The sequence below is a fragment of the Nothobranchius furzeri genome, chromosome 12, assembly GCF_043380555.1.
Source record: "Nothobranchius furzeri strain GRZ-AD chromosome 12, NfurGRZ-RIMD1, whole genome shotgun sequence".
NCBI classification, from domain to species: domain Eukaryota; kingdom Metazoa; phylum Chordata; class Actinopteri; order Cyprinodontiformes; family Nothobranchiidae; genus Nothobranchius; species Nothobranchius furzeri.
This window is the reverse complement of record NC_091752.1, coordinates 50,922,366-50,948,664: the sequence shown is the minus strand read 5'-3', so window position 1 is coordinate 50,948,664 and position 26,299 is coordinate 50,922,366. Positions and strand designations below refer to the sequence as shown.

The 26,299-nt window shown below is 42.0% G+C and overlaps 3 protein-coding genes across 3 annotated transcripts in view; 2 read left to right on the top strand and 1 right to left on the bottom strand.

The window, feature by feature from the left end:
- Positions 1 to 1,195: 1,195 nt before the first annotated feature.
- si:ch211-11k18.4 (uncharacterized) lies at positions 1,196 to 10,020 on the top strand. The gene is made up of 12 exons (XM_015945942.3): positions 1,196 to 1,446; positions 4,002 to 4,113; positions 4,479 to 4,572; positions 4,805 to 4,859; positions 5,163 to 5,303; positions 5,555 to 5,715; positions 5,834 to 5,932; positions 6,028 to 6,173; positions 6,302 to 6,473; positions 6,558 to 6,670; positions 9,223 to 9,307; positions 9,385 to 10,020. The coding sequence occupies exons 1-12, from the start codon at positions 1,329 to 1,331 to the stop codon at positions 9,442 to 9,444; spliced, it is 1,356 nt and encodes a 451-aa protein (XP_015801428.3). The 5' UTR covers positions 1,196 to 1,328; the 3' UTR covers positions 9,445 to 10,020.
- Positions 10,021 to 17,935: 7,915 nt separating this feature from the next.
- The window catches only part of rabep2 (rabaptin, RAB GTPase binding effector protein 2), a 38,071-nt gene continuing 29,707 nt past the window's right edge, over positions 17,936 to 26,299 (top strand). Inside the window, exon 1 of the mRNA XM_054750480.2 lies at positions 17,936 to 18,392. Coding sequence (XP_054606455.1) covers positions 18,347 to 18,392 — 46 coding nt within the window. The 5' untranslated portion in view covers positions 17,936 to 18,346. The remainder of the gene's footprint in view (positions 18,393 to 26,299) is intronic.
- On the bottom strand, positions 20,237 to 22,213 carry LOC129163455 (uncharacterized). The gene is made up of 9 exons (XM_070542661.1): positions 22,114 to 22,213; positions 21,988 to 22,029; positions 21,829 to 21,903; positions 21,686 to 21,751; positions 21,510 to 21,598; positions 21,312 to 21,417; positions 21,134 to 21,242; positions 20,457 to 20,527; positions 20,237 to 20,373 (listed from the first exon to the last, which is right to left on the bottom strand). Exons 3-9 carry the CDS (start codon positions 21,886 to 21,888, stop codon positions 20,281 to 20,283), a joined length of 594 nt encoding a protein of 197 aa, XP_070398762.1. The 5' UTR covers positions 21,889 to 21,903; positions 21,988 to 22,029; positions 22,114 to 22,213; the 3' UTR covers positions 20,237 to 20,280.

Here is a 26,299-nt window from a genome sequence, read left to right as displayed (position 1 = left end):
CTGCCACAAACACTGAACAATTCAAATTTTTTCTTTTACATGTTTTTCTTTAGGCCAGTTTGCTCATTTGATTGGTAAAGCTGCTCCTACGAGAAGAAGGGAGGAATCTCTGTAATTGGGTTCATGAAGTTTGAACCTCTTACTAGAAAGCCCTAATTAAATTAGTGCCAGTTCTTAGAAGGCACCGCAAATCAATCCTGCCTTCTGTTTTTGCTCTCATCACATCTCAGGTCACATCTTTTACAAAACTCAAGCGCTGACCACGACACCGATGATTGAGCAAGTCCTTTTTTCTGATGCTCTTTAAGTTTTTGCATGAAAGCTTCTCTTCACCCCCACTGGAGCATTTTCTGCACAAGCACTAATAGCATTTGTTGTTGTGGGAACAGAGGGTGTTCCCTGTGCAGATGGTGGTGTGTGAGCGGCTATTATCTCAGTCAGAATCCTTTATCTTCTCGACTTTAAGGGATTTTATTTCAAACGAAATAAAATAAAAATAGAACAGCTTTATAATTCTATACTGAATTGTGTTGATGGTTTACCTTCTCTTTATTTGATAAGTGATGTTTACTAGTCTTGCACCGAAATAGCTGACACCAAAATGCTTCATAACCTGCTTTCTTTGAGATTATGTGAAGTTATAGATAATTTTAATGCCTGAGTTTGTTGAACAATGATTTAAACATTTTCTCTGTGAAAAGTAACCGACTCATTAAATGTCTCACTTGGTCACAAGCTACATTAATGTCTGATGTACAAATTTTGTGTCATGTCAATAAAAAATATATAAATAAACATATCCTATTGAATTTATCCATATGCTGTTTTGTTTCTTAAGACCCCATTTTTATTTGACAAGATGAAACGTTTTATGTTTATTTGTTTTGCAGATGCTTTTATTCAGAGTGATTTACAATTCAAACCTGACATGCAGATTTTTGGTCTGTGGGCTGTGGGAGGAAACCGGAGAACCGAGGAAACTCATGCATGTGCGTGGGAAACATACTAACTCCATGCAGAAAGGTTGCAGCTGGAATTCAAACAAACGTTTTACTAAGTATTTTCTTTTAGACAATCCCGAGTTCACTATTTGTCAATTACATTTAATTCAGGGACCCAGAATCACGGTTTTGCATTATTCAAACAAAATACTACATTACCCAGAAGCCCGTGGAACTAAAACGTCATAGCTGGCGACGTGGCTCAAATACGTCTCACCGCCGAGCTAGCACCGGGGTTATTCAAACGGACTAACCGGTTGCTTCTGGACCTCAAACGGCTCTACTACATTTTATTTCTAAATTCTTTGACCACACCGCTGGGTCACCATGTCGGGGAAAGTGAAGAACCGCAGTGCTGCTAACGCTGACTCCATAGCTGGCGGTGTCTCTTGTGACGAGCGCATTTTGCGGGACATTCACCAGATATACACGGACTCTGACAGCGGTGAGCCTAATTACTGAAACCATTCTATCCAACCCTTCTTTAAAACACATTTGAGGGTTTTGTCTACCTGAAGTTATGCCAGCTAACTAACCAGGACGGGGTTCGTGCGGCTAAGCGTTAGCTAAGTTTGCTAACACAGATTTAGAGTTTTGGCTGACGTTGCATTAGATCAAATTTAATCCCGGTGTTACCGCAAAATCTGTGATTTAGCGTAATCTGCGACTGCGGGGGGCGCGAATGACTATTTCTCATTTTCTGGGTAACAGTGAGGGTGACAGTGGCTGTGTTCGAGATGAGCCAGTTCTGCGCAGATTAGATCACCGGGTGCGCAGTGCTTGCCGGTGATTTGTGTCCGTCTTGACGCGGACTTGCTCTGACGTCATGCATACGTAGGCAACGATAAACTCCTGACATCAAGGCGGCCGCAGATCAATTACAGTATTCCCAAAATACCACTAAAACTTTCTCACTTCCATCAACAAATTCTTTTGGCGTGGGCACTGATTTACAAACACAACTTCTCCCCGCAAAACTGTTTTATTTGGAATAACTGCAATATTATTTATAAAAATAAAACTATTTTTTAAATAACTGGTTTAATAATGGAATCATCTTGGTTGGCCAGTTATTTGATGAAAAAAGGCTTTTATACAATTACTCTGAATTCCTTAGGAAATACAATATACCAATAACGCCTAGAGAATTCTCAATAGTGTTTGATGCCATCCCATCCGGTCTGTCCATGTTGTTCAGATGCTCACACAGCGCTCCACTATCAGTCAGTCGCCCGGATGTGTTACATTCTTCTCTTGGCAACGTTTGTTTTTCCTCGCATAAGTCGGTGAATAACAAAATAAGAACTCTCTTTCAGGATACAGTGATTTCTGTTCCATCAACCATATCTTATTGGGCTAATTTTGTAACAGATATTGAATGGAAAAAAGTTTGGACCTTACCACAAAAATTTCTTTTAACGAACAAAGTTAAAGAGATAACATTTAAATTGATTCACAAGTTTTACCCTACCAAACAATATTTGTCAAAATTTATAGCTGATATAAATTTAAATTGTACCTTTTGTCAAGAGCAACCTGAAACAGCTTCTCACTTGTTCTGGTCATGTAAATTTGCAAGTAAATTCTGGAAGGACTTCCACAAGTTTATTAATGACTCTGTTCTCCCTAACTTTCAACTATACTACAAAGATGTTATTTTTGGTCTTCATAATTTTAAAAACAAGGACAATGATGCTTTCTTCTTCATAAATATGTTTTTATTTTTGGCTAAATTTCACATACACAAAAGCAAAGTCCTTGGCAGAAAACCTGAACTTCTTGTATTAAAAATGGAACTTGAACAATTTATAAGGACGATCTCCTCATCAAAAAACACCAAGGCTCTTAAGTCTGTTAACATTTGTAACCATCTGAAACTGTTCGATTGGCTTGACCTCTTCCAAACCTTTCTTTTTTTATTTTTATTTTTTTCTCCATGTCTCCATCATTTCTGTCGTTCTTCGTTGTAATACCACAATGGTATACTTTGTGTTCCATGTCTTACAATTGTATGTTCAAAATGTGCTAAATAAAGTTATATTGAAAAAAAAGGCGGCCGCAGATTTTGGAGCAAGGCGCTGCAGTTGCTCTCCACTGGCTGCAAAACCCACGGGATGACGGGAAACGCCTGGCTCTCACCTGATCTAAGATCTGATTGGTTCACATTTTGATCCAGACATCCGGTGGTAGAATGAGAAACGTTAGTTGGTCACATGCATTCTAAAAAACATGTAACGTTGATGATGACAACTATATAGGCCATGAAGAGAAATGTGATTTGTGTTATTTTGTCACGTTTCCTATGAACACACTAAACCTACAGCTGATAACCTTTACTTATTATTACAGTCATGTCTTCAATATATGATATCCACAAGCATGTGAGGATGTGTTTCAGTTGCTAACAGGCACCAGAATTAAAATAAAACATTAAACAAGTATGAACGCTAATGCGATATCTTCATCCATCATCACCTGCGATCTACATGTAGGGAAATCTGTCCGTGTGCTCTCGTCTGTTTTCCAGGCAAGGCGCTGCTGTAAGGACGCAAGAGAAAAAAAACCAAAAAAACGTTTTGAAAGTCCAACAACACACGTGATCCGTTAGAAAGTTCAGCATTTTTTTTTTATTCAACATAAAAAACATTTTCTGTCACTGCGACATTAATCAAACGCTAGAAGAAAAAATCTCCGCTGGAACAATTGTTACGCAGTTTACGTAAGCGCTCTTCTTCTTCTGTCGTTGTAAGTCATTAGCGCCCCCCACAGTCACAGATTACGCCAGGTCACAGATTTTGCTATAACACCGGTAAATTATCTGCTTTATTATAATTTATTATGACTCAGCAGGAGTTGGGCATAGTAATGTGGCTTTTAACGTACCGAGTTTTAACCCAAAGCCTCACCAGATCTGTAATTCATTCATTTTTCAGCTTAATTTATCAAACTAGTATTGAATTAAGGCTGAGTATTCTGATTTCTTCTCTTTCCTGCCCCCAGGGTTGATTATAGTAGCAGAATCAGTAGGTGTGAAGCTGCTACCACCCAGGAAAAAGATCACAGTGATGCTGATGGGCAACCACTCTGCTGGAAAAAGTTCCTTCATAAACTGGTAATCTGCTGCATGGATAAAGGCTCGCTGTCCCCCTAAACCAGTGATCCCCAACTCCCTTCCCCGAAAGCTGGTATCCATCATGTTTTAGTTGTTTCCCTAATCGATACACTGATTCATATGTTCAGCAGCTCATCAAGCTTTGCAGAAGGTTGTTAATCACCTGTTGGTTAAAGCCAGGTGTGTTGAAGCAGGGGAAACGGTAAAACACGCTGGCCCTCTGGGAAAGAAGTTGAGGGTCACTGTGCTAAGCTTTTGGTCGTGTCCGTGGTTCTGGTAAACGGAATTCCCCAAACGTTCGTTTAGTTTATTTATGATTTATTTGTTGTTTTAATTAATTAAGTTTTTGTGATTATCTTGGTCAGGTATGTGGAGGAACACATCCAGCGCACTGGGGTGGCCATCGAGACGCAGGGCTTCAGCTTCATCACGAGTGGCCGTAAAAGAGAATCTCTCACGGTGAGCGCTGTGGCCCGATACCTTTGTCAAATAGAAATATTACCGGTCCTAAAGTGAACACGAAAAGTCTGAATATGCATCTTTTTGTCCCCCAACAGTGGTTATTTTATGTCCAAAATTGTATATTTCCTTCACAAATCATGTAAACATTGAGGCTTTTTGACTCGATTTCATTGTTTGTGGTTCTGGACATCTGTTTTAATCAAGATCTGACAAATGTTTCTTTTTTTAGGGGAATGCAACACTTCATCTGTATCCACATTTCAAGCCACTGCAGGAATTTAAAGGTGAGAACAGCCTGGAATTTCCTGTTTGCGGATTTGCAGTTTCACCTTTACAAAAAGAAATGTAATGTCTACTCTTAACCTCGAGAAGTCTCAATTATCCTAAACTTGATCAAATTTGTTCTTTTCCTAATTATGGGAACTTGTGGAACTCTGAGGATAAAACGATTATTTGACTTAGCACCAGACTATTTCCTGCTTGATTGTCCGATGTTTAACTTTTGGTATGAATCCGTTTTAGGTTTAATGTCCTTTCCTGTTTTATTTTTTGTTTCCTTCTCTGATCCTTTCTAAATAAATGTCTAGGTGTTACAGAGTATCTGAGCACAGAGATCTGCACATCTCGGCAGAAACGTTTCAGCTTGGTGACATTTGTCGATTCTCCGGGTTTGGTGGACGGCGACATGAAATATCCGTTTGATGTGGACGAGGTCATCCTGTGGCTGGGTGAGTTGCTTTTCTTTCCTTTTACATGTTCTAATGTTGACATTACAATGAACTTTTGAGTTTTATCTAATAAACTTTTCAAAGTTTAACTAATAAAACACACGTGTGTTTTTATACACCTGGATGCAAGCAGAGTTTTGCCTTTGAAAGACGAGCTTCACTTCAGCTGAAACTTACTTTCGGTTTCTGCTTTTTAACAAGGAACTATTACAAATGTTTATCAGTTTAACGTTATTGGTGTTCACTTTCAGGGGATCTCTGTGACCTTATCCTGGTCTTCTTTGACCCCATGGGTCAAGCTTTGTGCAAGCGCACCCTGAACATCGTTGAAAGCCTGAATGAAAAACACAGTGATCGGCTGCGGTTTTTTCTGAGCAAAGCTGACGAAGCCGGCGGAGAGTCGGACAGACAGGTAAACTGAAATGTGACGTTAGGGTAATAGTTGTGTATTTTGATGCTTTTCTGCTCACAACTGAATAAGAAATGTCTAATAAGAGAAAACACGGCTCATTTCTGTTTATGCGTTTCAGAGGGTGATGATGCAGATTGTGCAGGAGCTCTGCAAGCGACCAGGACTCAACAAGTGTGGCTTTGACATGCCCACTATCTACATCCCCAATCCAAACAAGGTGGGAGTTCATCTCTTGTGTGTCAGACACCCAGATGGTTTAATTTCCCTGACTGATAAAAAAAAAAAAATTTTTTTATGTGTTCCTGTGTTCAGCCCAGCCGCTGTGTGAACCAGATCGAGGAAGTTTGTCGTACCATCGAGAAAACCATCAACCAGACGGTCCAGAATACACTCAACTCTCTGGAGAGGGACTGTGAGCTCATCAGTGAGGCCATCACAGATAAGCTCAGCACAGATAGGTGAAACAAGCTTATCATAATTCATATCCTAGTCAGAACTCAGATAAATATCCATCGTTTCTAATGAAACAGTTTCTAAGGGAGAAGTGATGCCGGCAGAGCGTAACTTTGACCTTGTGATCACACAGACAGACCACTTTTGATAACCGACGTGCACGCTGTAAGAGCTGCTTCCTGACTCTGCTGGGTTTCAGCGTCCCACTGGCCCTGTTGGCCCTGCTGGTTCTGGGCTCCATGTCCCAGGAGCTTCTGGAGATGGCGTTGGGCCATCAGGGAACTGAGGCACTATCCCTCTACCTGGTGAGTGTCCAAGTGGGTGCATCCTCCATAGTCGTGTTGTTTAAAACCTAAATATAAATCATGCTCGCTTCTGTCATCATTCAGACTCCCGTAGTGAGAATATTTGACACCTTGTCTGGGGAGCAGCAGCTTTATGGCTGTGGAGGTCTGGTCCTTCTGTCCTTCCTTCTGCTCGTCATCGCGCACTTCTCCTTCAGGTAGGACCGAATTTTCAGCACGTTATTTATTTTAGGTATTTATCGGCTTCCCTAGCTTAGCCCCTGTGCATCAAATGTTGCTTGTATTCACTCTTGTAACAAGTAGTGAAAATGCATCATCTGAGTTTGAGTTTATGTTAATGTGATGTGTTTGATGATTCAAATCAATGAACAACTAAATTATTATGGCTCAAATAAAATCTAATGTTCATTATGTAAATAAAATTATCTTAAATTTAACACTGGAGGCTTGAAGTCTGTCAACACTCAATGTTTTAGAAGACCTTCTGGTCTAGCCGACTTCAGGATGATGCCATATTAGTTTACTAAGTAGGGAATTTTACTCTATTAGGGTCTTCAGAGAAAAGCTTTTCACTCATTCTCTCGCATATAAAAAAATGTGCTTTACATATAAAAAAATGTGCTTTACAAGTTTACACCTCTTGATGTTTCCTGCTTCTCCCTTCTACTGGTTGAAAGCAGAATCACAGCTGTCTAACAACCCTGCAGCAGCCTGTAGCTAGCGCTAACAAGCTAAAGCTAACAGGAGCCACAAAGTAAAAAGATCCACATAGGTGGATAAAAGAATATTACTTACAAGTCCAGTAGCAACAAAGCCAGGTCATCATCAGTCTGTGATTACGTAGCCTCTTTTATCTTCCTCAAACGAGTGTAGGCTACGTTGTTGTTCACTCTGGTTTCAGCTGTTTGCTTCACCCAAAGACATTACTCTCTCTCCTTTACTTCCAGGCTCCACGACAATGCCAACAGGGTATCCGCGGGTCCTTAAAAAGTCTTAAATTTGCTTTTCCAAACTTAAGGCCTTGAAAATCCTTAAAAATGACAAATAATCCTTAAATCCAGTTTCCAAAGGTCTTAAATTACCAAAGACCCAATAAACAAGATTCTTTTATTTCTATAAAATTTTCGTGAATTTCTAGTTTGTGTTCAGCATTTTTTGTGTACGATATTGGCGTAAGCGGAACTGTACACGTTCAGTTGGTTGTGAAAGGGGGCTACTTTTAGATGAGCACATTAGCTGGTTAAGCTAGTGGGAGCTTGCGCCATGGGGAAGTGCAAGTTTAATGGTAACTGGATGGCTAATCCCACGTTTTCGACGTGGTTAGCACCGGTTCCAGGCAATAGCTGGAAATTATAGCTTAAATTTAATTTTAAAAATAGCTTAAATTTGGTCAAAGTGGTCTTAAAAAAGGTCTTAAAAAGTCTTAAATTTGGCTCCCTTAAACCTGCAGATACCCTGGCCAAAAAAAGCAAAATTTCTTCTTGTGCTTTTTACAGATGGCCAGCAAACTGAAAAAGCTAACTGCTAGCCTTTACATTAGCTACTGTCACTGTGAACAGCTAACAGCTGTAAAGCAGGCATCCGTGCTACAAAACTGTAGTGGTTTTTGGTCAGCAGAGGGCTGTTGAATCTGAAGTTGGTAAAATTTACCTCAATAATCCCTGAAACCAGTTAGAAAATAAGTATTAAAAACTTATTAGTGTTGCTTTAAGAAAAAGTCATATGTGTTGTTTAAGTCCGTAAGAGAACATCCTGTTAGACCTTTTCTCTGTTAAGTTATCTAAAGCTACAGTCCATGTTCTGGTGGATATATCACCGTGTAAATAAAGTTAAATAAACAGATCCACATGACCAGTAAAAATGTTGGGGTAGATCTGGACTCTTGACATGGATGCTGCTCAAATTAAAAACCGTTTTAGAGAGCACCACTTGGTGACTGGCTGGTCAGCAGCAGAATCTTATGGCGCTTACACATTAGCGTTGGCACGGTCGGGATTTGGTCAGGCTGGATGGCGTGAGTTCGGTCTAGAACGGGCGTTGTAGTGTTCATGAATCCAAGGGACTTCTCAGGAATGCGGAAATCCCCGAGCCTGTGGGCGGTGCTTAATACCGCGGTCTCAGTTCGCGGTGTCCTCCATTATTATAAGGTAAACAAAGGCGGGCATGAACTGTGTTGCTTTTGGAGACTCGGAACCACATTATTTTATTAATTTGCTGTGTGTGTCCTCATAATCTTGTGACACATACACACACACTGATTTCTCCCCTGAGCAGCTGTCTGCTCGCCAGGGCAAGGGCTCCAGTGCGGAGAAAAGGCGCGCACACACACACACACACACACACAGAGCTATTCTCTTCTCCCGTTCCCACACTGATCGGCAGCTCCGTGCTACAGACAGATGTTTACTCAACAGCATCCAGCATGAAAATGAATCGCGCATGCGGGAACCCCTCCCCCGCTGGCTCATTCTTCTCGCAGATCGGAGGCGGTAGGTGTGATTACAGCCGGCCAGTCGGTCCATAGTGTCGCCTCGGTCCCAGTCTGACTGCTGGGGAGAAGGTCTGAGAAAAAGAGTCGCCTCTACACCGAAAACATAAATCTGACCTGTGTGTGAAACCAAATTCCAGTGCCGTTTGATACCTTTTTGGGGCCGTGCCGACTTGAATGTGCAAGCGCCATTAGTAAATAACTGGTTTGTTCCACTGACTGGCACAGGAGATCATCTCTGATTACTTTGATTCTTGGCAGGACTCATCCGACTCTTTCAGGCAAACAGAAAAGGCAACTCCAGGAAAAACTGGAGTATGTCCAGGATGTGATCAAGACCAAAAAGGTAGCGTATCTGAGTCTGAAGTGTTTCTGACACGAAATGAACACTTCTGGTTTTAATGATTTCATTTGTTTCTGTAGAAAAAGCTCTATGAAGAATATTTACGGCAGAGTGTCAGTGATCAGGACATGGACTTGTAAAACAAAGCCCTTCCACTGTGACGTTGGGACCAGTTTGCCAAGGTTTCACACCAGATGCCAAGTTCCATGGACCAGCCAATGATTTGTTTATTTTTAGTATTTAGCACGTGACCCGCTGAGAAACCAACATGAAGAGCCTCTAGGTTCTTCAGAGTCAGTTTACCTCTAACGCCTGTTACAAACACTACCAGCAGATGAGCTGAGCTCCTTACTCATGAGTTCTGCTGAGCACTTCAGTGCTTGTATCCTGTGCCTCTGATCCACCATTTTTATACCACTTTACAATAATGAAAATGCATTTCCAGACTATTTCTACCAACAAATAGCACTGACATCATGACTCACTTTGTATGAACTAGTTTTTGAGAATATTTAACATATTTTCTTTTATTTTCAATTACTTGTCATGTGGTTACAGCTTTGTGATGATACAGGAAATGTCTGTGGTTTAGCCAGTCTGTAGGATCATTACGTTTGTGCACAAATTCTGTAGTTTTGATTGTTTATCAGCAATCAGGATTATTGTCTACATTGTGACAATTTTAAACTCCGCTGAATAAATACATTAAAGCTGCATAGAGGGTGTGGTTTTATTTTAAATTTGAATTTTTAAGATATAAAAAAATCAGTTCATAGATAAAATGGTGCCTATCTCCAGCTGTCAATGGGCAATCAGGCAGGGTACACCCTGGACAGAGAGCCAGTCCATCGCAGGGCATAATCCCATCATTTCCCCAAAAATAATTATGACACTTGCACTCCCCCCAAAATCCCACAACCCATTTCTTAAAGAACACATGCACACACACACATGAACACACAAAACTTAAAAAAATAAAATATAAGTGAACACTAGACTGAGTTCAGATGGGTAAGGTAACGAATGACACGCCATCAGATGAGCCATCTGCCTCGGTAGTAGTCAGTCGATGGCAGCAGCAAAGGCACCAGCCCAGGGATCCCAGGGAGGTAGAGCAAACCCCCCCCCCCCCCCCCCCCCCCCGCCTAAGCACTCCCCAAGGTGCGCCCAGGCCGCCACAGTCGACCACCACCCCGAGGCAGAGGGCTACACAGAGGAAAACACTGGCATGAACAAATAAGTAACATAAAAAATAATAAAAGCTATTATGGATAGTAAAATAACTAAAAAAAAGTGATTAAAAGATAGTAAAAAAACTAAGACATAAATGTCTAATAAAACTAAAATATAAATCCATCCATCCATCCATTTTCATCCGCTTATCCGGAGTCGGGTCGCGGGGCAGTAGCCTAAGGCGAGAAGCCCAGACTTCCCTCTCCCCAGCCACTTGGGCCAGCTCCTCTGGGGGAACCCCAAGGCGTTCCCAGGCCAAGTGAGAGACATAGTCCCTCCACCGTGTCCTGGGTCTACCTTAAGGTCTCCTCCCGGTTGGACGTGCCCAGAAAACCTCACCAGGGAGGCGTCCAGGAGGCATCCTGACCAGATGCCCGAGCCACCTCAACTGGCTCCTCTCGATGTGGAGGAGCAGCGGGTCTACTCAGAGCCCCTCCCAAATGACCAAGCTTCTCACCCTATCTTTAAGGGAGAGCCCAGCCACTCTTTGGAGAAAACTCATTTCGGCTGCTTGTATCCTCGATCTCGTTCTTTCGGTCACTACCCAAAGCTCATGACCATAGGTGAGGGTAGGAACGTAGATCGACCAGTAAATCGAGAGCTTCGCCTTCTGACTCAGCTCTCTCTTCACCACGACAGACCGGTACAACACCCGCATCACTGCAGATGCAGCACCAATCTGCCTATCGATCTTACGCTCCAGTTTTCCCTCACTCGTGAACAAGACCCCGAGATACTTAAACTCCTCCCCTTGGGGCAGGACCTCATCCCTGACCCAGAGAAGGCATTCTACCTTTTCCAAATCAAGACCATGGTCTCAGATTTAGAGGAGCTGATTCTCATCCCAGCTGCTTCATTTTCGACTGCGAACCGCTCCAGAGAAAGCTGAAGATCACGTTCTGATGAAGCCAACAGGACCACATCATCTGCTAATAGCAGAGACCTGATCCTCAGGCCACCAAAATGGATGCCCTCCACACCTTGGCTGCGCCTAGAAATCCTGTCCATAAAGGTTATGAACAGAATTGGTAAAATATAAATAATAAAATAAAAACAAAACAAGCAATGCGGCTAAAAACAGATATCAGTTAAAATCTATGGTAGAAAGGTGAGTCTTAAGCATTCATCCTTTCACACAATGGTGGGGATGAGCTACTATGTAGCCACAGCTGCCCTAGGGCACACTGACAGAGGCAAAGCTGCCGAGCACAGGCGCCACCGGTCCCTCCGACCACCACCAGCAGACAAGGTGGGTTAATTGCCTTGCCCAAGGACACAACAGCAGAATTCTCTGTCCGGAGCCGGGAACCTGCAACCTTCCGATTACTGGACGACCAACCTGTTGAGCTACTGTTGCCTACAAATGGATCTCTCACTGTGGCTTTAACATCACATTTCAAGTAACTTCTTCAACAGCCAAGAACTTAGTCACCTAAATACACCTTTTAGACGAGTTGTTCTATTTCACCAGTTGATTTTTGTTTTGGTTGCTTCGTTGTACGGAGGCAAATTCCTGCAAGTGTACGAAAAATGTCTTGTATATCACATTAATGAGATATCTGATAGTTATTCTTATTATTACGAGCTAGCGAAGTCATAATAATGAGATAGTGTCTCATAATTATGGTGAAATTTTCAGGGCTGTTTAGTAACATGAAATGTGTTTTATCATAGTGTCAATGAAAATACGCCTTTTTCATTTTAAAGTACAAGCTATAATTTAAATGAGTCAAAGAAATAAATTTCACGTGGCTCATACTCATTGGCCACTTCATTACCTGTTACATTTCTTGTTAGCGCAAATATGTAATCAGCCAATCAAGAGGGGGCACCTCATTGCATCTTGGTCTGGTGACAACAAATACAGTGTTCAGACCCCGTCAATTCTCACTCTTTGTTACGTTGCAGCCATTTGCTAAAAAACTCATTAATGTACACACATCACCCCATATAGACAAAAACCCACTGAATTTTAGAAATTTCTGCAGAGTTATTAAAAAAGAAAAACTGAAAAAATCACATGGTCCTAATTATTCAGACCCTTTGCTCAGTATTTAGTAGAAGCTCCCTTTTGAGCCAATACAGCCATGAGTCTTCTTGGTAAAGATGCAACAAGTTTCTTACACCTGCATTGGGGGATCCTCTGCCATTCCTTCTTGCAGATCCTCTCCAGCTCTGTCAGGTTGGATGGTGAACGTTAGTGGACGGCCATTTTTAGGTCTCTCCAGAGATGCTCAATTGGGTTTAAGTCAGGGCTCTGGCTGGGCCATTCAAGAACACTCATGGAGTTGCTTCTCCTTTGTTATTTTAGCTTTGTGCTTAGGGTCATTGCCATGTTGGAAGGTAAACCTTCAGCCCAGTCTGAGGTCCTGAACACTCTGGAGAAGGTTCTTGTCCAGGACATCCCTGTGTCACGGGATGAGTAGGAGATGGTTAGGACCCAAAACAGCAGTTGTGTGGATGGAAGTGGCTTTTTGGTGTCAGAGAAAACTCAGACTGCTTTTAGATGGTAAAAAGACAATAGAGGCTCCAATGACCACTGGTTCTCACCAAAGTCTGCAGAACAGCATCTCTGAACCCCACAGCTGCTCCAGGTGGGCTCCAGCAGCAGAAGCTTACACCAGGTGTCTCTCCTGCACTGAGAATAGGAAACTGAGGCTGCAATCCACACAGGATCACCAGAACTGGATCAGAAGAGACTGGAAAAACCATTGCCTTCTCCGCTGGCCTAGGCTCCCTCTGCCCTCAGAGAACGTCCTGCAACACTAAGGGAAGTCACCTGGCTAGCTGACAGTCAGGGACAATGACCGTTGGGAGGAAGTAGGAGAAGGGTTTTCAACTGCACTTAACATCACATCACTTCCCTTCCCTTGGCTGTATCTGATGCTTTAAGGCAGGGGTCCTCAACTAAGTTTGTTCAAGAGCCAGCGTTTTCTCCCAGCTGACACTGAGGGTCAGATGCTCTTCTAAAAGATAAGATAAGATAAGATAAGATGACCTTTATTAGTCCCACAAGTGGGAAATTTGTTTCGTTTACAGCCAAGTAAAAGCAAAGTAAAAGTAAAAGTTATGCAGCAGAGGGAGAAAAACACTAAAATACAATAAGATCGATTGCAATGAGATAAAATAAAGTCAATACAATAGACAATTTATACCTTAAGAACGGGTTAAAAAATAATAACCATACTAGATACAGCTAGAAATACAGAGTACACTTCATCCAACAGATTTGTTGTAAAGTCTGACAGCAGTGGGGAGGAAAGACCTACGGAATCTCTGTCCCACACCTTGGGTGCCGCAGTCTCCCACTAAAGGAGCTGCTCATAGCTGTCAACGTTACCTGCATGGGATGGGAGATATTATCCAACATGGATGACAGTTTAGCTGTCATTCTCCTGTCACTCACCACCTCCACAGGGTCCAGGGGGCATCCTAGAACAGAACTGGCCCTGCGGATCAGTCTGTTCAGCCTCTTCCTATCCCCCGCAGAGATGCTTGCGCCCCAGCAGACCACACCATAAAAGATGGCCGAGGCCACCACAGAGTCGTAAAAGGTCTTCAGGAGAGGGCCCACAACTCCAATGACCTCAGTCTCCATAGTAGGTACAGCCTACTCTGCCCTTTTCTGTACAGGGCATCTGAATTATGAGTCCAGTCCAGTTTATTGTTCAAATGGACCCCAAGGTACCTGTAACTGTCCACAGTCTCAATGTCCATGCCCTGTATGCTCAATGGTTGAAGCGAGGAATGCTTATGCCTACGAAAGTCTACCACCAGCTCCTTAGTTTTGCTGGCATTAATCTGTAGATAGTTCAACTGGCACCAGTCCACAAAATCCTGAGTCAGTCTCCTGTACTCCTTGTCATCCCCATCCTTGATGAGACCTACAATCGCAGAGTCATCCGAGAACTTCTGCAAGAAGCACTGAGTAGAGTTATAGGAGAAGTCCACAGTATAGATGGTAAAAAGGAACGGAGCCAGAACCGTTCCCTGGGGGACCCCGTGCTGCAGGTGACACTATCCGACACACAGCCCTGAGTCCTCACATACTGTGGTCGGTCAGAAAGGTAGTTCAGAATCCAGTTAGCAAAGTGATGATCCACTCCAGCGTTCACCAGTTTGTCCTTCAGAACCGAGGGAAGAATGGTATTGAAGGCACTGGAGAAGTCAAAAAACATGATCCTCACAGTACTCCCAACAGTCTCCAGGTGAGCGAGCGAGCGATGCAGGAGGTGGATGACCGCATCATCAGCACCAATGCCAGTTTGATAGGCAAACTGAAGCGGGTCCAGTGAAGAGCACACTAGGCGCCGAAGCCAAACCAGAACAAACCGCTCCAGAGTCTTAATCAGATGGGATGTTAGAGCCACCGGCCTGTAGCTGTTAAAATCCTTGGGGCGTGAAGTCTTTGACACCGGAACTACACAAGATGTTTTCCAGAGCTTTGGGACTCTTCCCAGCCTCAGGCTCAGGTTGAAAAGGTGCCCGATTACCTCACACAGTTGGTCCGCGCAGGACCTGACCACCCATGCGCTGATACCATCTGGACTCGCTGCCTTCCTGCCATTTATCCTCCTCATTTCCCCCCTCACCTGTGTGGTAGAGAGGGACCAGCCGAGGCCTTGCGTAAAGTGTGTACTAGATACTGTTACTGAAGGTGAGGAGGGGTGAGAGGTCAGAGGTAAAACAGTGGTAGAGAGGGTGGGAGAGTCAGCAGCCGACGTTGAGGTCTGCCTCGTAGCTGAGTCAAATCTATTAAAGAATTGATTCAGTTCATTAGTTCAAGTATTATTGTATCTTAATTTGTTAATATTTAAAATTATTTGTTTTTCCATCTAAACTGTTTTGATAGTAGTATGTTTGGAGAAGGCAAACAATTATTGATATTTGGGACATGACTTCAACTTCAAAGTCCCCCAATTGGGGGCGTTAGGGCCCAAAGGGTTGGGGAGCCAGGTGGAATGTTCTGGCGTGTCGGATATGGCTGCCAGTTGAAGTTGACTTCTTTATGGTATGAGTCAGAGGTGTGGACTCGAGTCACGACTTGGACTAGAGTCAGACTCGAGTCATTATTTGAATGGCTTCTGACTTGACTTGATAAAATCTATAAAGACTTACGACTTGACTCGGACTTGAACGCCACTGACTTGCGACTTGAACCGACTTGCATCTGTTGACTTGATGATGACTTGAGCATATTTGATATTTTAGCACAGAAGTGGCATGACATGGAAAAAAATCATGAATCATTCTTCGTTCTGGGTGTGATGTGCTGCTAAATGCAGCAGCACTTTGTTTAGAATCAGTTTCAGTTGCACTTTCTGCTTGTTTGAGCAAATAAACAAAGCTTTAAGAAGCTTTATTTCTGGAATTCATTTATTATCATTGTCATTAAATTGAAGTTGGACAAATGACTTGATTATGACTTGAAAATCAAAGTTAAGGGTTTGGACTTGACTTGGACTTCCACGTTATTGACTTTGGACTCGACTTGGACTTGGTTGTCTTTGACTTGGACTTGACTCAAGACTTGACTGTAAAGACTTATGACTTACAAAGCAAAGCAGTGACTTGGTCACACCTCTGGTAAGAGTCAAGTTTACCTGAACTGATTCTATTGTATTTAAAAATAAAAGAGAAAATAAGACAAAGACAGGCCCACAGATGGGCAGCATTACAGAGCTGGAAAGCAAAGGACTGAAAAAGCTCTGAGATAGAAGAAGAGTTTACCTGGACTATGTAGTCTTTCTTTATACGTGCTATTTTTTAACAGAGTTTTTTTTTTTTACCATAGATTTATGATCAACATTATTTTAATATCTATGTAACTTTTTATTACAATTCTCATTTTGGCTCTTATGATTTTATATTTTAACCTTAATTTAACCTTTTTCCAGTGTTTCCTCTGCGGGTGTCCTCTGCCCGGGGGCGGTGGTCGGCTGTGGCGGCCTGGTGCTTTCCAGGTGCATGTGCCTGGGTGGAGGTGGGGGTCTCCACCCTCACTGCCCTGGGCGCCTTGTGTCGGTGCCTCGACTGCTGCTGTGGATCTGCTGCAGTCGGGCGGATGGCTCCCCTGATGGCGTTTCCTTATCCTTATCTTAGCTGGTCTGGCTCATCTGATCTCAGTCTATCGTGTTTTAGAAAAAAAATATTTAAAACAGTTATTTAAAATGTTATTTAATTATTTATTTTAGATTTTTAAAACTGTTTAATTCTCCTGTTGCAGTCTTCACAAAAACATCCCCAAAGCCGCGGCGAGTTAAACTTGTTTTGAAAATGGTGAGTAGCAGTAACATATGTACATTTTGAACTTTATTTATTTACTCATTAACTGTACATTTTTCTTAGTTTTTACATTTATGTCGATTAAATGAAAATGTATGGTTTGCGTGAACATTAATATGATTTACTTAAGAACACTGGTTTTCCCTTCCAGAGCCGGAACAAGGCATATGCAAACTAAGTGACTGCTTTGGGCCCCCATATCACCAGGGGGCCCCCCAGGAGCACCAAGGTGACATGAGTAAAAAACAATGTCTCTGTAGTATTTTCTGTAGTGTCATTTGGTTTTAGTTTGTAATGCAGCACACTTTGCACATGTTTCAAATTTTAATTCATTCTCTTTAGTCGTCATTTGCATTTTCTAACTGTGTGGGTGTTGGAACGAGCCCCCGCACTGTGAGAACAAACATCCCAGCTCTAAAGCCGATCTTCATCTGTGTACGTCATACATCGCGTGATCAGGAAGCAGAAAATCCATGTGTTAGATCATTTTTGGCCGCTGCCGTTGCTGTAAAAAAAGTGAGGCGCCAACCTTAAAACTTCTGCCGATCGCAATTCGACAACGGATTATGAAAGAATGGATAACGCTCGAAACGCACGGGTTCTTCCTGATGTAAGAGGTGAGTCTACTCTTTGTTTTGTTAGTTTAGGCGTTGACATCATCCTAGCGCGCAACGTTCTGTGACCCTTAAAAAACAGTGAAAACGCTGAAATACACTGGCAGCAAAGGGCTTTACTGATCAGGAAACGGCTGGCAGTGAATGAGTTAAAAAAAAGATGATAAACCGAACTTTTTTACTGTAAATTCAGTGTTTGTCTGCTGATTTCTTTCAAATAGCTGAATTAATACACCACACTTAAATAACAGTCTTCATTTTAAAATGCAAATTAATTTGAGCATGGTTTGCTGCTCTGATAAAGTTAAAATGAATATCCACAATAACACCAGATGGATGTAAGCTAATTACAAAAGATGCTAATGATAGTGGGCCTATTACACAAATTGTGCAGCTTAGTTATTATGAATCATCTGGTGTTGACTTTTTGATTTGGGGGGGCCCCAAGGGAAACCTGTTTAGGGCCCCACAATGGCTTGGGCCGGCCCTGTTCCCTGGGGTGGTAGCAGTTTTCTAGGAGTACCATGGCCACCCTTTGGAGGCACCACTTGTTGCCAGTGTGGTTTATAGTTTGCAAAATTCCCTTTAGAGTTAGTAAAATAACTCATTTAGACTTGTTACACGCGTTTTCTGTAGAGACAATGCTCCTACGTACTGACTGTAGGAGCTTATCTGGTCTTTCCTCAGCCCAGTCTCCTGGCTGCTCTTGGCTCTGAACAGGAAGGAGGTTGACGCATTTTCCGCAGGCGCAAACCGGGGAAAGTTGTTTCCTGAAGTTCACACCGTGTTCGTGTTGATACATTTCATACCAAACCTTTGCGCCAGCGTGACTCTGGTGGACTTGTAGGAGTTTTTCCAGGCTTCTTCTTCGTGTGTTTGTTTGTGCTGGCCGCTGCCCTGCCTCTGATGGATGAAGCCGTCTGACAGGAGGATGAGCTCCAAGGAGGAAGACTCAGGTACCAACAACCAACAGGTTAAACTTTAACCTCTCTACTATTGGCGGGGAAACAGTGTTGGTCGCGTTACAACTAGAACCGTGTTTATTGGTAAAGTTAAACTTTAAACCTGTTGGTGGTGAAGGGCCTGTTAGCATTGTTTACCATGGAAATGAACGGACGCAGCTAGCTGCATGCTAACACCTTTAGCATTTATGTCACAAACATTCAAATTCAAACTTTAATCTAAAATAAAGTTACCATATAGTAAATATTTCACTCAAATTACACGAGTGTGTTCATACAGGACGTGTTTCTTTGTTATATGCTGCACAGCGTAGGAAAGTGTTGTAGTGAAAATGAAATAAAAACTTCTCTTGCACACGTTTCACTGCTGGCTCTCACCAGTATCAGCTGATGGAGGGCTCTAGTTTTGTTGCGCCGTTGTTCTGTCCAGTCGCCATACCTTGTCAGACTGGCATACCCGGATTACACAGTATGCCTGTCTGACAGATGTTGTCAGTCAGACAGGCATACTCTGTCAGATCGTCATACCTTTTTTTTTTTACAACGGTATGACATCCTGATGGGTGGTTTTACCTGTCAGATCGTCCTACCTTTTTTTTTACAACGGTATGACATCCTGATGGGTGGTTTTACCTGTCAGATCGTCATACCTTTTTTTTTTTTACAATGGTATGACATCCTGATGGGTGGTTTTACCTGTCAGATCGTCATACCTTTTTTTTTTTTTACAACGGTATGACATCCTGATGGGTGGTTTTACTCGTCGGATCATCATACTTTCTGTTTTTGACAACGGTATGACATCCTGATGGGTGGTTTTACCTGTCAGATCGTCATACTTTCTGTTTTTGACAACGGTATGACATCCTGATGGGTGGTTTTACCTGTCAGATCGTCATACCTTTTTTTTTTTTTTACATTGGTATGACATCCTGATGGGTGGTTTTACCTGTCAGATCGTCATACTTTCTGTTTTTGACAAAGGTATGACATCCTGATGGGTGGTTTTACCTGTCAGATCGTCATACTTTCTGTTTTTGACAACGGTATGACATCCTGATGGGTGGTTTAACAGTCGGATCGTCATACTTTCTGTTTTTGACAACGGTATGACATCCTGATGGGTGGTTTTACTCGTCGGATCATCATACTTTCTGTTTTTGACAACGGTATGACATCCTGATGGGTGGTTTTACCTGTCAGATCGTCATACCTTTTTTTTTTTTTACATTGGTATGACATCCTGATGGGTGGTTTTACCTGTCAGATCGTCATACTTTCTGTTTTTGACAACGGTATGACATCCTGATGGGTGGTTTTACCTGTCAGATCGTCATACTTTCTGTTTTTGACAAAGGTATGACATCCTGATGGGTGGTTTTACCTGTCAGATTGTCATACTTTCTGTTTTTGACAACGGTATGACATCCTGATGGGTGGTTTAACAGTCAGATCGTCATACTTTCTGTTTTTGACAACGGTATGGCACCCTGATGGGTGGGTTGTTCAGTCAGATGTCATACCTTTTGTTTTTGACAACAGTATGACATCCTCGATGCTCAATGCATTTTTTTTAGAATTAGGTGAAAATAAATTTGCGATACACATTCATCAGTACATTTTTTTTTCCAATGAAGCTCACCAAGTTGGTGCAATGGCAAAAGAAAGCAGAATAGTTGATTCACTGATTCCTGTTATAAAGAGCAGTCTCCATTTGAATAAAAAACTGAACACGAAGAACTTAAGTTATAAGAAAGGGAATACAAACTTTATTTCCAAGTAAAACACACACACACACACACACACACACACACACACACACACACACACACACACACACACACACACACACACACACACACACACACACACACACACACACTTATTGCAATTCACACTTTTTACATTTGAAAAGGTCAACAAAATGGGTGGCACACTCTTTGTGAGTCCATCTTGGACAGAAGTCGCACTGTATCTATGAGGCAGAATGGAAAAAAATTAGTTATAAGTTCATGTTTAAAGCATTGGAAGTATAAAATTCTATGGCTGTGTTTTTACCATTTCAATGACGTCTTTGCATGTGTCATAGTGCAACATGTTGCATGAAACACAGTAGTCTTCCACCTTATCTGTAATATAAAGATAGACAAATGAGAATTTCTTTGAACACAATCAGACTAAATATAGCTAGGTAAATGTAGCAGGATGGTCTCACCCACACCTGATTTCAATGAATTGTCTAATTATCAGCAAAGGGTATTGTGTTTGCCCCTTGGCACATGCTCCTTCTTGCTGCCACTGCTTCCAGGTCACCCATGACTGTGCTGAGTCTTCATGTCTGTTTTCACTGACTACATGAAGGGCAAGTTGTTCATGCCTCTGGTAGGCTAGGGTTTTCCCCCCATTACCAGGGCTTCATGATTTAAAAGTGCCAAACTGTTCTGCTTCAACCCAACTGTCTAGCTTGAATTTTAACTAAAAAAATTGCTCGTTTTGAATAATGTGTAGTAATCGTGACACTTACCATGTCCTCATTTAACACATCCATATACCATACCTGTAATCCAATATTCTATTACATCTCAAAATGTATCCTTTGTGCATGCACAAACTAAGTCTTGTCTGCCATACACCATGTCCAAACATCTTAGCTTAATCCCAGAGGGTTAAAGAGACAATATTAAAAAATAAGAATGTGTAAATGACAGAAAATGTATGCTATATGTATTTTTCACCTTTGCATTGCAGCAGTTTTGTTGCAATGTCCATCCTGTCCTGGAACATTTGAGCAGGTGCAGTGCTAACAGACTGCAGATCTCCCACCTGCAAGAAGCTTTCTGCAAACTACACAAAAATTTTATCTTAAATTTCAAATCTTATTTACAAAAATTATTGCATTTGTATTCTTGGTACCCTCAAAATCAAGACCCCGCAACTGCTGGCATCGGGCTGCAGGCCATGCGGCAGAGTTTTGACCTTCCAGTTGCCCTGTCTGGCATCTTTGGCTCTCAAGAAATTCCTATGTAGTAGCATAAAAACTTGAATTAGTGACATTGTTAGCACAATAAAAGCAACTTAGGAACCGACTTATGGTGACCCGATTCACACTACCTCCAATTACGGAGAATTCTTCTTTGGTAAATCCTCTCATGGCCAAGGGGGTCAATCACAATAACCTCCTTGTGATCCATCCTGACAAGCTGTTCATTAAGTATGACATCTGTTACTTTTTAAAAGTATCCACATGAATATTGATTGATGTAGTTCTGGGAACAAAGATAACATACCACTAAAATCCAATGACCACCGACATTTACAGGGCACAACCAAATCGAGGCTTCTGGGAACGCCATCTTTATAAATGACAAAAAACATTGTTAGTTTTGATTAATTTTTACTTAGACAGGAGTATAGCATAGCAAATACTTACTTTTCGAAAAACCCTGTGCTGCCCTAGATGAAATAAAGATGATCCAATTACTGCATCCATGCGGTATATTGGTATCTGAAATAAAACATAATTGTGTATGATTTAATCATTACAAAATGCAAATAATGGATATATATTTTATGAACAAAATATCTATACCTTGCCTTTTTCCACAATGAGGTGGAGATAAGCATCTAGGATCTTTTAAAAAAATAGCAGCTTTAAATTATTTTCTAGATCCACAGCATTGGAAAAATGTGTATTTCCAAGAGAAAGTAGTCTTACTTCATCTGACAGCCACCCATGTCCACATAGTGTACGAAAAGATGTATCATACAGTTTGTATGGACCAACCAGGGCTTCTATTTGGCCAGAGTCTTTCAAAGACCAAAGTTTAAGTACTGCAAAAAAAAGGTAAATATATTATTGTTCTAAAATAAAATGTTTTATTTTATTTTAATTACCTTAAAAGACTCAAAGTCTCTTTTTACACTTTATATTTATTTAATCAGGATCGTTGTCAAGTCGACGCCAGAAACAATGAAACACAACTTGAATATCAGATGAACAACAAGGCTTTATTCAACCGGCATTCATACAAGTTATCAATCATGAACGAAACATTTCTCTTACCGTTGCTTATGGGTGGAGAGCTGAACACCCCAGTTAGAAAACGTAATCCATGAACCTCGTCAAATAGAATCCTTCAAACAGCTCTAACAGCTCTGAGCTCTGCTCTGCTCCTTATACATTCCCTGATGTGCGTGCAAAGCTGCACACCTCCACCAAGATTACCTTGATTACATCCTCATGATCACATTATGTTCGGCTCTACCATGATTATCCTCATGATAAGTGTGATTGACAAACAGTAGTGATCAATAACTTGTATAAAGCAATTATACAACAGATGACAAGTTCATTTTTATTACATTCCACTCTTGAACTTTTCATCTAATTTATGTAACATCATGGATCCATCACCATTTCCCCATCAAAACCAACGTCATTTATAACATACCTTGTAGTTCCACTTTAATTTTCATCGTAGTCTTTGCATTATTACCCAATTTATTTCTCTTCTTAATCGAATAACATACACAATGTTAGAATGCTGATTATAATTAATGCTGCAATCATATGTGGAATTAGCACTTTATTAGCGGTACTCGACATGCCTGTAAATATATCCCACCAATGATGAGCGGAAGCCTGTTCAATCAATGTAGCAACATGTTTTATTTCCCCTTGTGCCACAAGAGTAGACACCATGAGCCTGGAAAGGTTGGACCTATGAGAGTCAATCAATTTTGCCACTTCAGTGGAACCATCCAATGCGCATTTGAATTGTTCCAGTGAGAGTGTCCAAGGGGAGTGTAAAACCTCCCATTGTATCTTAGTCAGCCGACTAGATACAGTGTAATTACTCAACCAATAGGTCACGTTATTCCATTCCCACATATGTATACCCTTGAGACAACCTGAAAAGGGAACTGAAGGTACCTGTGGGGAATTGGTCATTGTAGCCACGCATAAGGTGTTAGGACCCACCTGCCAAAACTGTTCCTCTGGGGGTGTGACCGTCCAATCACAGAGTACGACCCTTGAATCAGTGAAACATGGATTGCTATGTCCTTTTACCAATGGGCAGGCTAAACCCTTATCAGTCTCATCACAGTGTTTTACTTCATATGTTCGATTTGTTTTAACATCCCACCACTCTCCACTAACATGGAGATACCAAAACCCTTTAGTGGTTATCACCGGCAGTATCTGATATCTACACACAGTCATTACTGATGTCATATTATACTGATCCCAGTATCCAGTACACATAGATTTATTACAAATCGTCATTTCTGCATGTGGCTGTAGCCATAATGAACTACTGATGTTCCATAATGTTCGCCATGCATGATAGTTATTACTCATTACCTGTATTTGAAACCTATTTCTCTGTGTCTCAGCATGAATAGTCTGCAAGGAACAGACTGTCCAATTACCTATGTGTGACAAATTATGCAATGCATCATAAGTTTCATTCCAAAGCTTTAGATTCCATTTAAATACACTTTTCCACACATCACTTCCTTCTAACTGACTAGATACAGTCGAAGGCATCCATCTTGCAGTCTTGGTGACAGCTTGTGCGGTGTATTCTCCAGTGTTGGACAGCATAGTTCGTGTTACCTCATTGTCTGCTGTGTTAGCCAGACCATACAAAGTTCCAGTTCCTCCTAGCACGGTGTCATACCATGCTCGCCTCCTCCTGTTGCAAGGCGGAATAGGAGGGAATTTCACAGTCCATCGCACATATTCGGCTACCCTTATTTGTCCCATTTGTTGACAAGTGTGAACCAGGGGAGCTACAGCTGTCTGCGTAGCTCTAGCTGTGTCGGGCAGCATCCAGAATATGTACAAATAGGCGTATCCTCCTGTGATTACAGTTCCATTCCTGATCCGGAAATCGCGATCAACCTTCATACTCCAATTTGTGCCATTTTGTATGCAAGTACCATTCCCCTGATGGTATGCACAGATGCGCGCTGCAGAATTAAAGGTTACTGTTGATCCTTGAACCAACACCCCCGGGCTGATCACCCTTCCTCGGATTTTAAGACATCCTCTGCACCGGTACATCTTACCGGTAGATGTTAGGTTTCCCAAGTAGCAAGCGTCATTTGCTCTGCATGTGAATGTGCCTTGAGTGCGGTTGGACATACTGCTAACCAATTCCAGATGGCCCATGACCCCTTCTTCCAACACTTGTCCTTCCGTGAGCCCCCAACAGAAATGTGCCCTCAGTGCGATGACAGCGAGGACATGGAGGACGATGACCAAACATCCGACACCACCAGGTCCGTGGAGCCCATCCATCGCCTCGACAAGGGTTCAATCCTTTTGTAGGGGAAGGGGACCCAGTCAACCACCGTCACTCAGACACCCGCCTATGGGATACATACAAAACTGCAGATAGAATGACAAGCATTAATTTTCTCTCCTGTAACATTTGTTTATCGGAATATTAATCCATTTTTCCTCTCCGGGGAACAATACACTTACCACAGCATCTTTTCCCTGTGCAATAATCTCTCCAGCTCTGGGAGGACCATTGAGCTGTTCCACCCACACTTTTGCCCCCGCAGTAAAGTCTGATGATCCAAACCCAGTTTCACCCCTCTGAGTGATAGTGGTAGGTTTAGTAATCTCTTCAACTTTGGACATTACACACCGTTTGATTACTAACTGAGCTATCTTGTCTCCTTTTTCCAGTACCAACGGTTCTTTACCTGTATGCTGACACACCACACCTATTTCCCCTTGATAGTCTGAGTCTATTACCCCAGCTAAAATGGTTAGACCCCTCAAAGCTAAACCACTTCTTGGACACACATGAGCATAAGTTCCTGGTGGACATTGAATTCCCAATCCTGTTTTTACCACTGTCACTTTATTGGTTACTAAAGTGATGCTTTCCAAGATTTTAAGATCTAATCCCACAGAGCCCGCAGTTGCTCTAACAGGGAGTTCTGCCTCAGAAGTTAGTTTCCACATTCGTATAGGAGGGTCAGTAGAAGTTGTTTCCCTTCCTGCCCTGGCAACCATTAGCATCAGTGGAGTAACTCCATCCCCCACGGGTCTGTTATTTAACTGATGTACTGCCCTAGTCAGATTTTCTCTCCATTTGTCCAAAGAATTAGTAACCGATAGTTTCCTTAGTTTCTCTTTCAGTAACCCATTCATTCTCTCAATGAGTCCACTAGCTTTCGGGTGATATGCTACATGATAGATCCATTCTACCGCGTTGTTCTCTGCCCATTCTTTGATCTTATTTCCAGTGAAATGGGTACCATTATCAGTCTGAACCTGCAAAGGTAGTCCGTAATAGGTCTCTATTAATGACAGACATTTCAATGTAGCCTCCTGATTGGCGTTATGACACGGATGCACCACCAGTACCCCTGACACCGTATCCACGGCTGTGCATGCATACTTACAGTTTTTACTTTTTGGCAATGGTCCAATGAAATCAATCTGCCAACACTGTCCCGCTTGTTTACCTCGATGTATCTGTCCCTGTATATGTCGAGGGATTCTCTTTTTCTGATGTTGACAAGGTTCACAATCTTCTATGGCAGTTTTAATATCATCAATGATGAGATCTATTCCTCTGTCCCTCGCCCATTTCAATGTTCCCTGCACACCCCAATGTCCAGCAGTAACGTGAGCCCATTTGGCTAATCCAGGACTTGATTGTCTTACAGCCTGAATTTTCACTATCTTATCTACAGTCTGATTATGCAGGGATTCAGGATCATTGTTATTAGTATGAGCATCCACATGTAATACTGACACAGGAATATTTTGGCATTTCTCCCAAATGTCCTTCCATAGGTCAGCTCCCCAAACCTCTTTTGAATGTATCTTCCATTGTGTAACATGCCAAGTTGGCATCCAAGTTAACATTCCT

Bases quoted from the DNA above. Each gene is read 5' to 3' on its own strand.
- si:ch211-11k18.4 (XM_015945942.3), top strand. From the start codon at position 1,329: ATGTCGGGGAAAGTGAAGAACCGCAGTGCTGCTAACGCTGACTCCATA. The intron at 5,716-5,833 runs GTAAACTGAAAT...TATGCGTTTCAG, and splicing joins GCGGAGAGTCGGACAGACAG to AGGGTGATGATGCAGATTGT. The intron at 6,474-6,557 runs GTGAGTGTCCAA...GTCATCATTCAG, and splicing joins AGGCACTATCCCTCTACCTG to ACTCCCGTAGTGAGAATATT.
- LOC129163455 (XM_070542661.1), bottom strand. From the start codon at position 21,888: ATGGATGCAGTAATTGGATCATCTTTATTTCATCTAGGGCAGCACAGG. The intron at 21,752-21,828 runs GTAAGTATTTGC...TCATTTATAAAG, and splicing joins AGCACAGGGTTTTTCGAAAA to ATGGCGTTCCCAGAAGCCTC. The intron at 21,243-21,311 runs GTACCAAGAATA...ATTTTTGTGTAG, and splicing joins GCGGGGTCTTGATTTTGAGG to TTTGCAGAAAGCTTCTTGCA.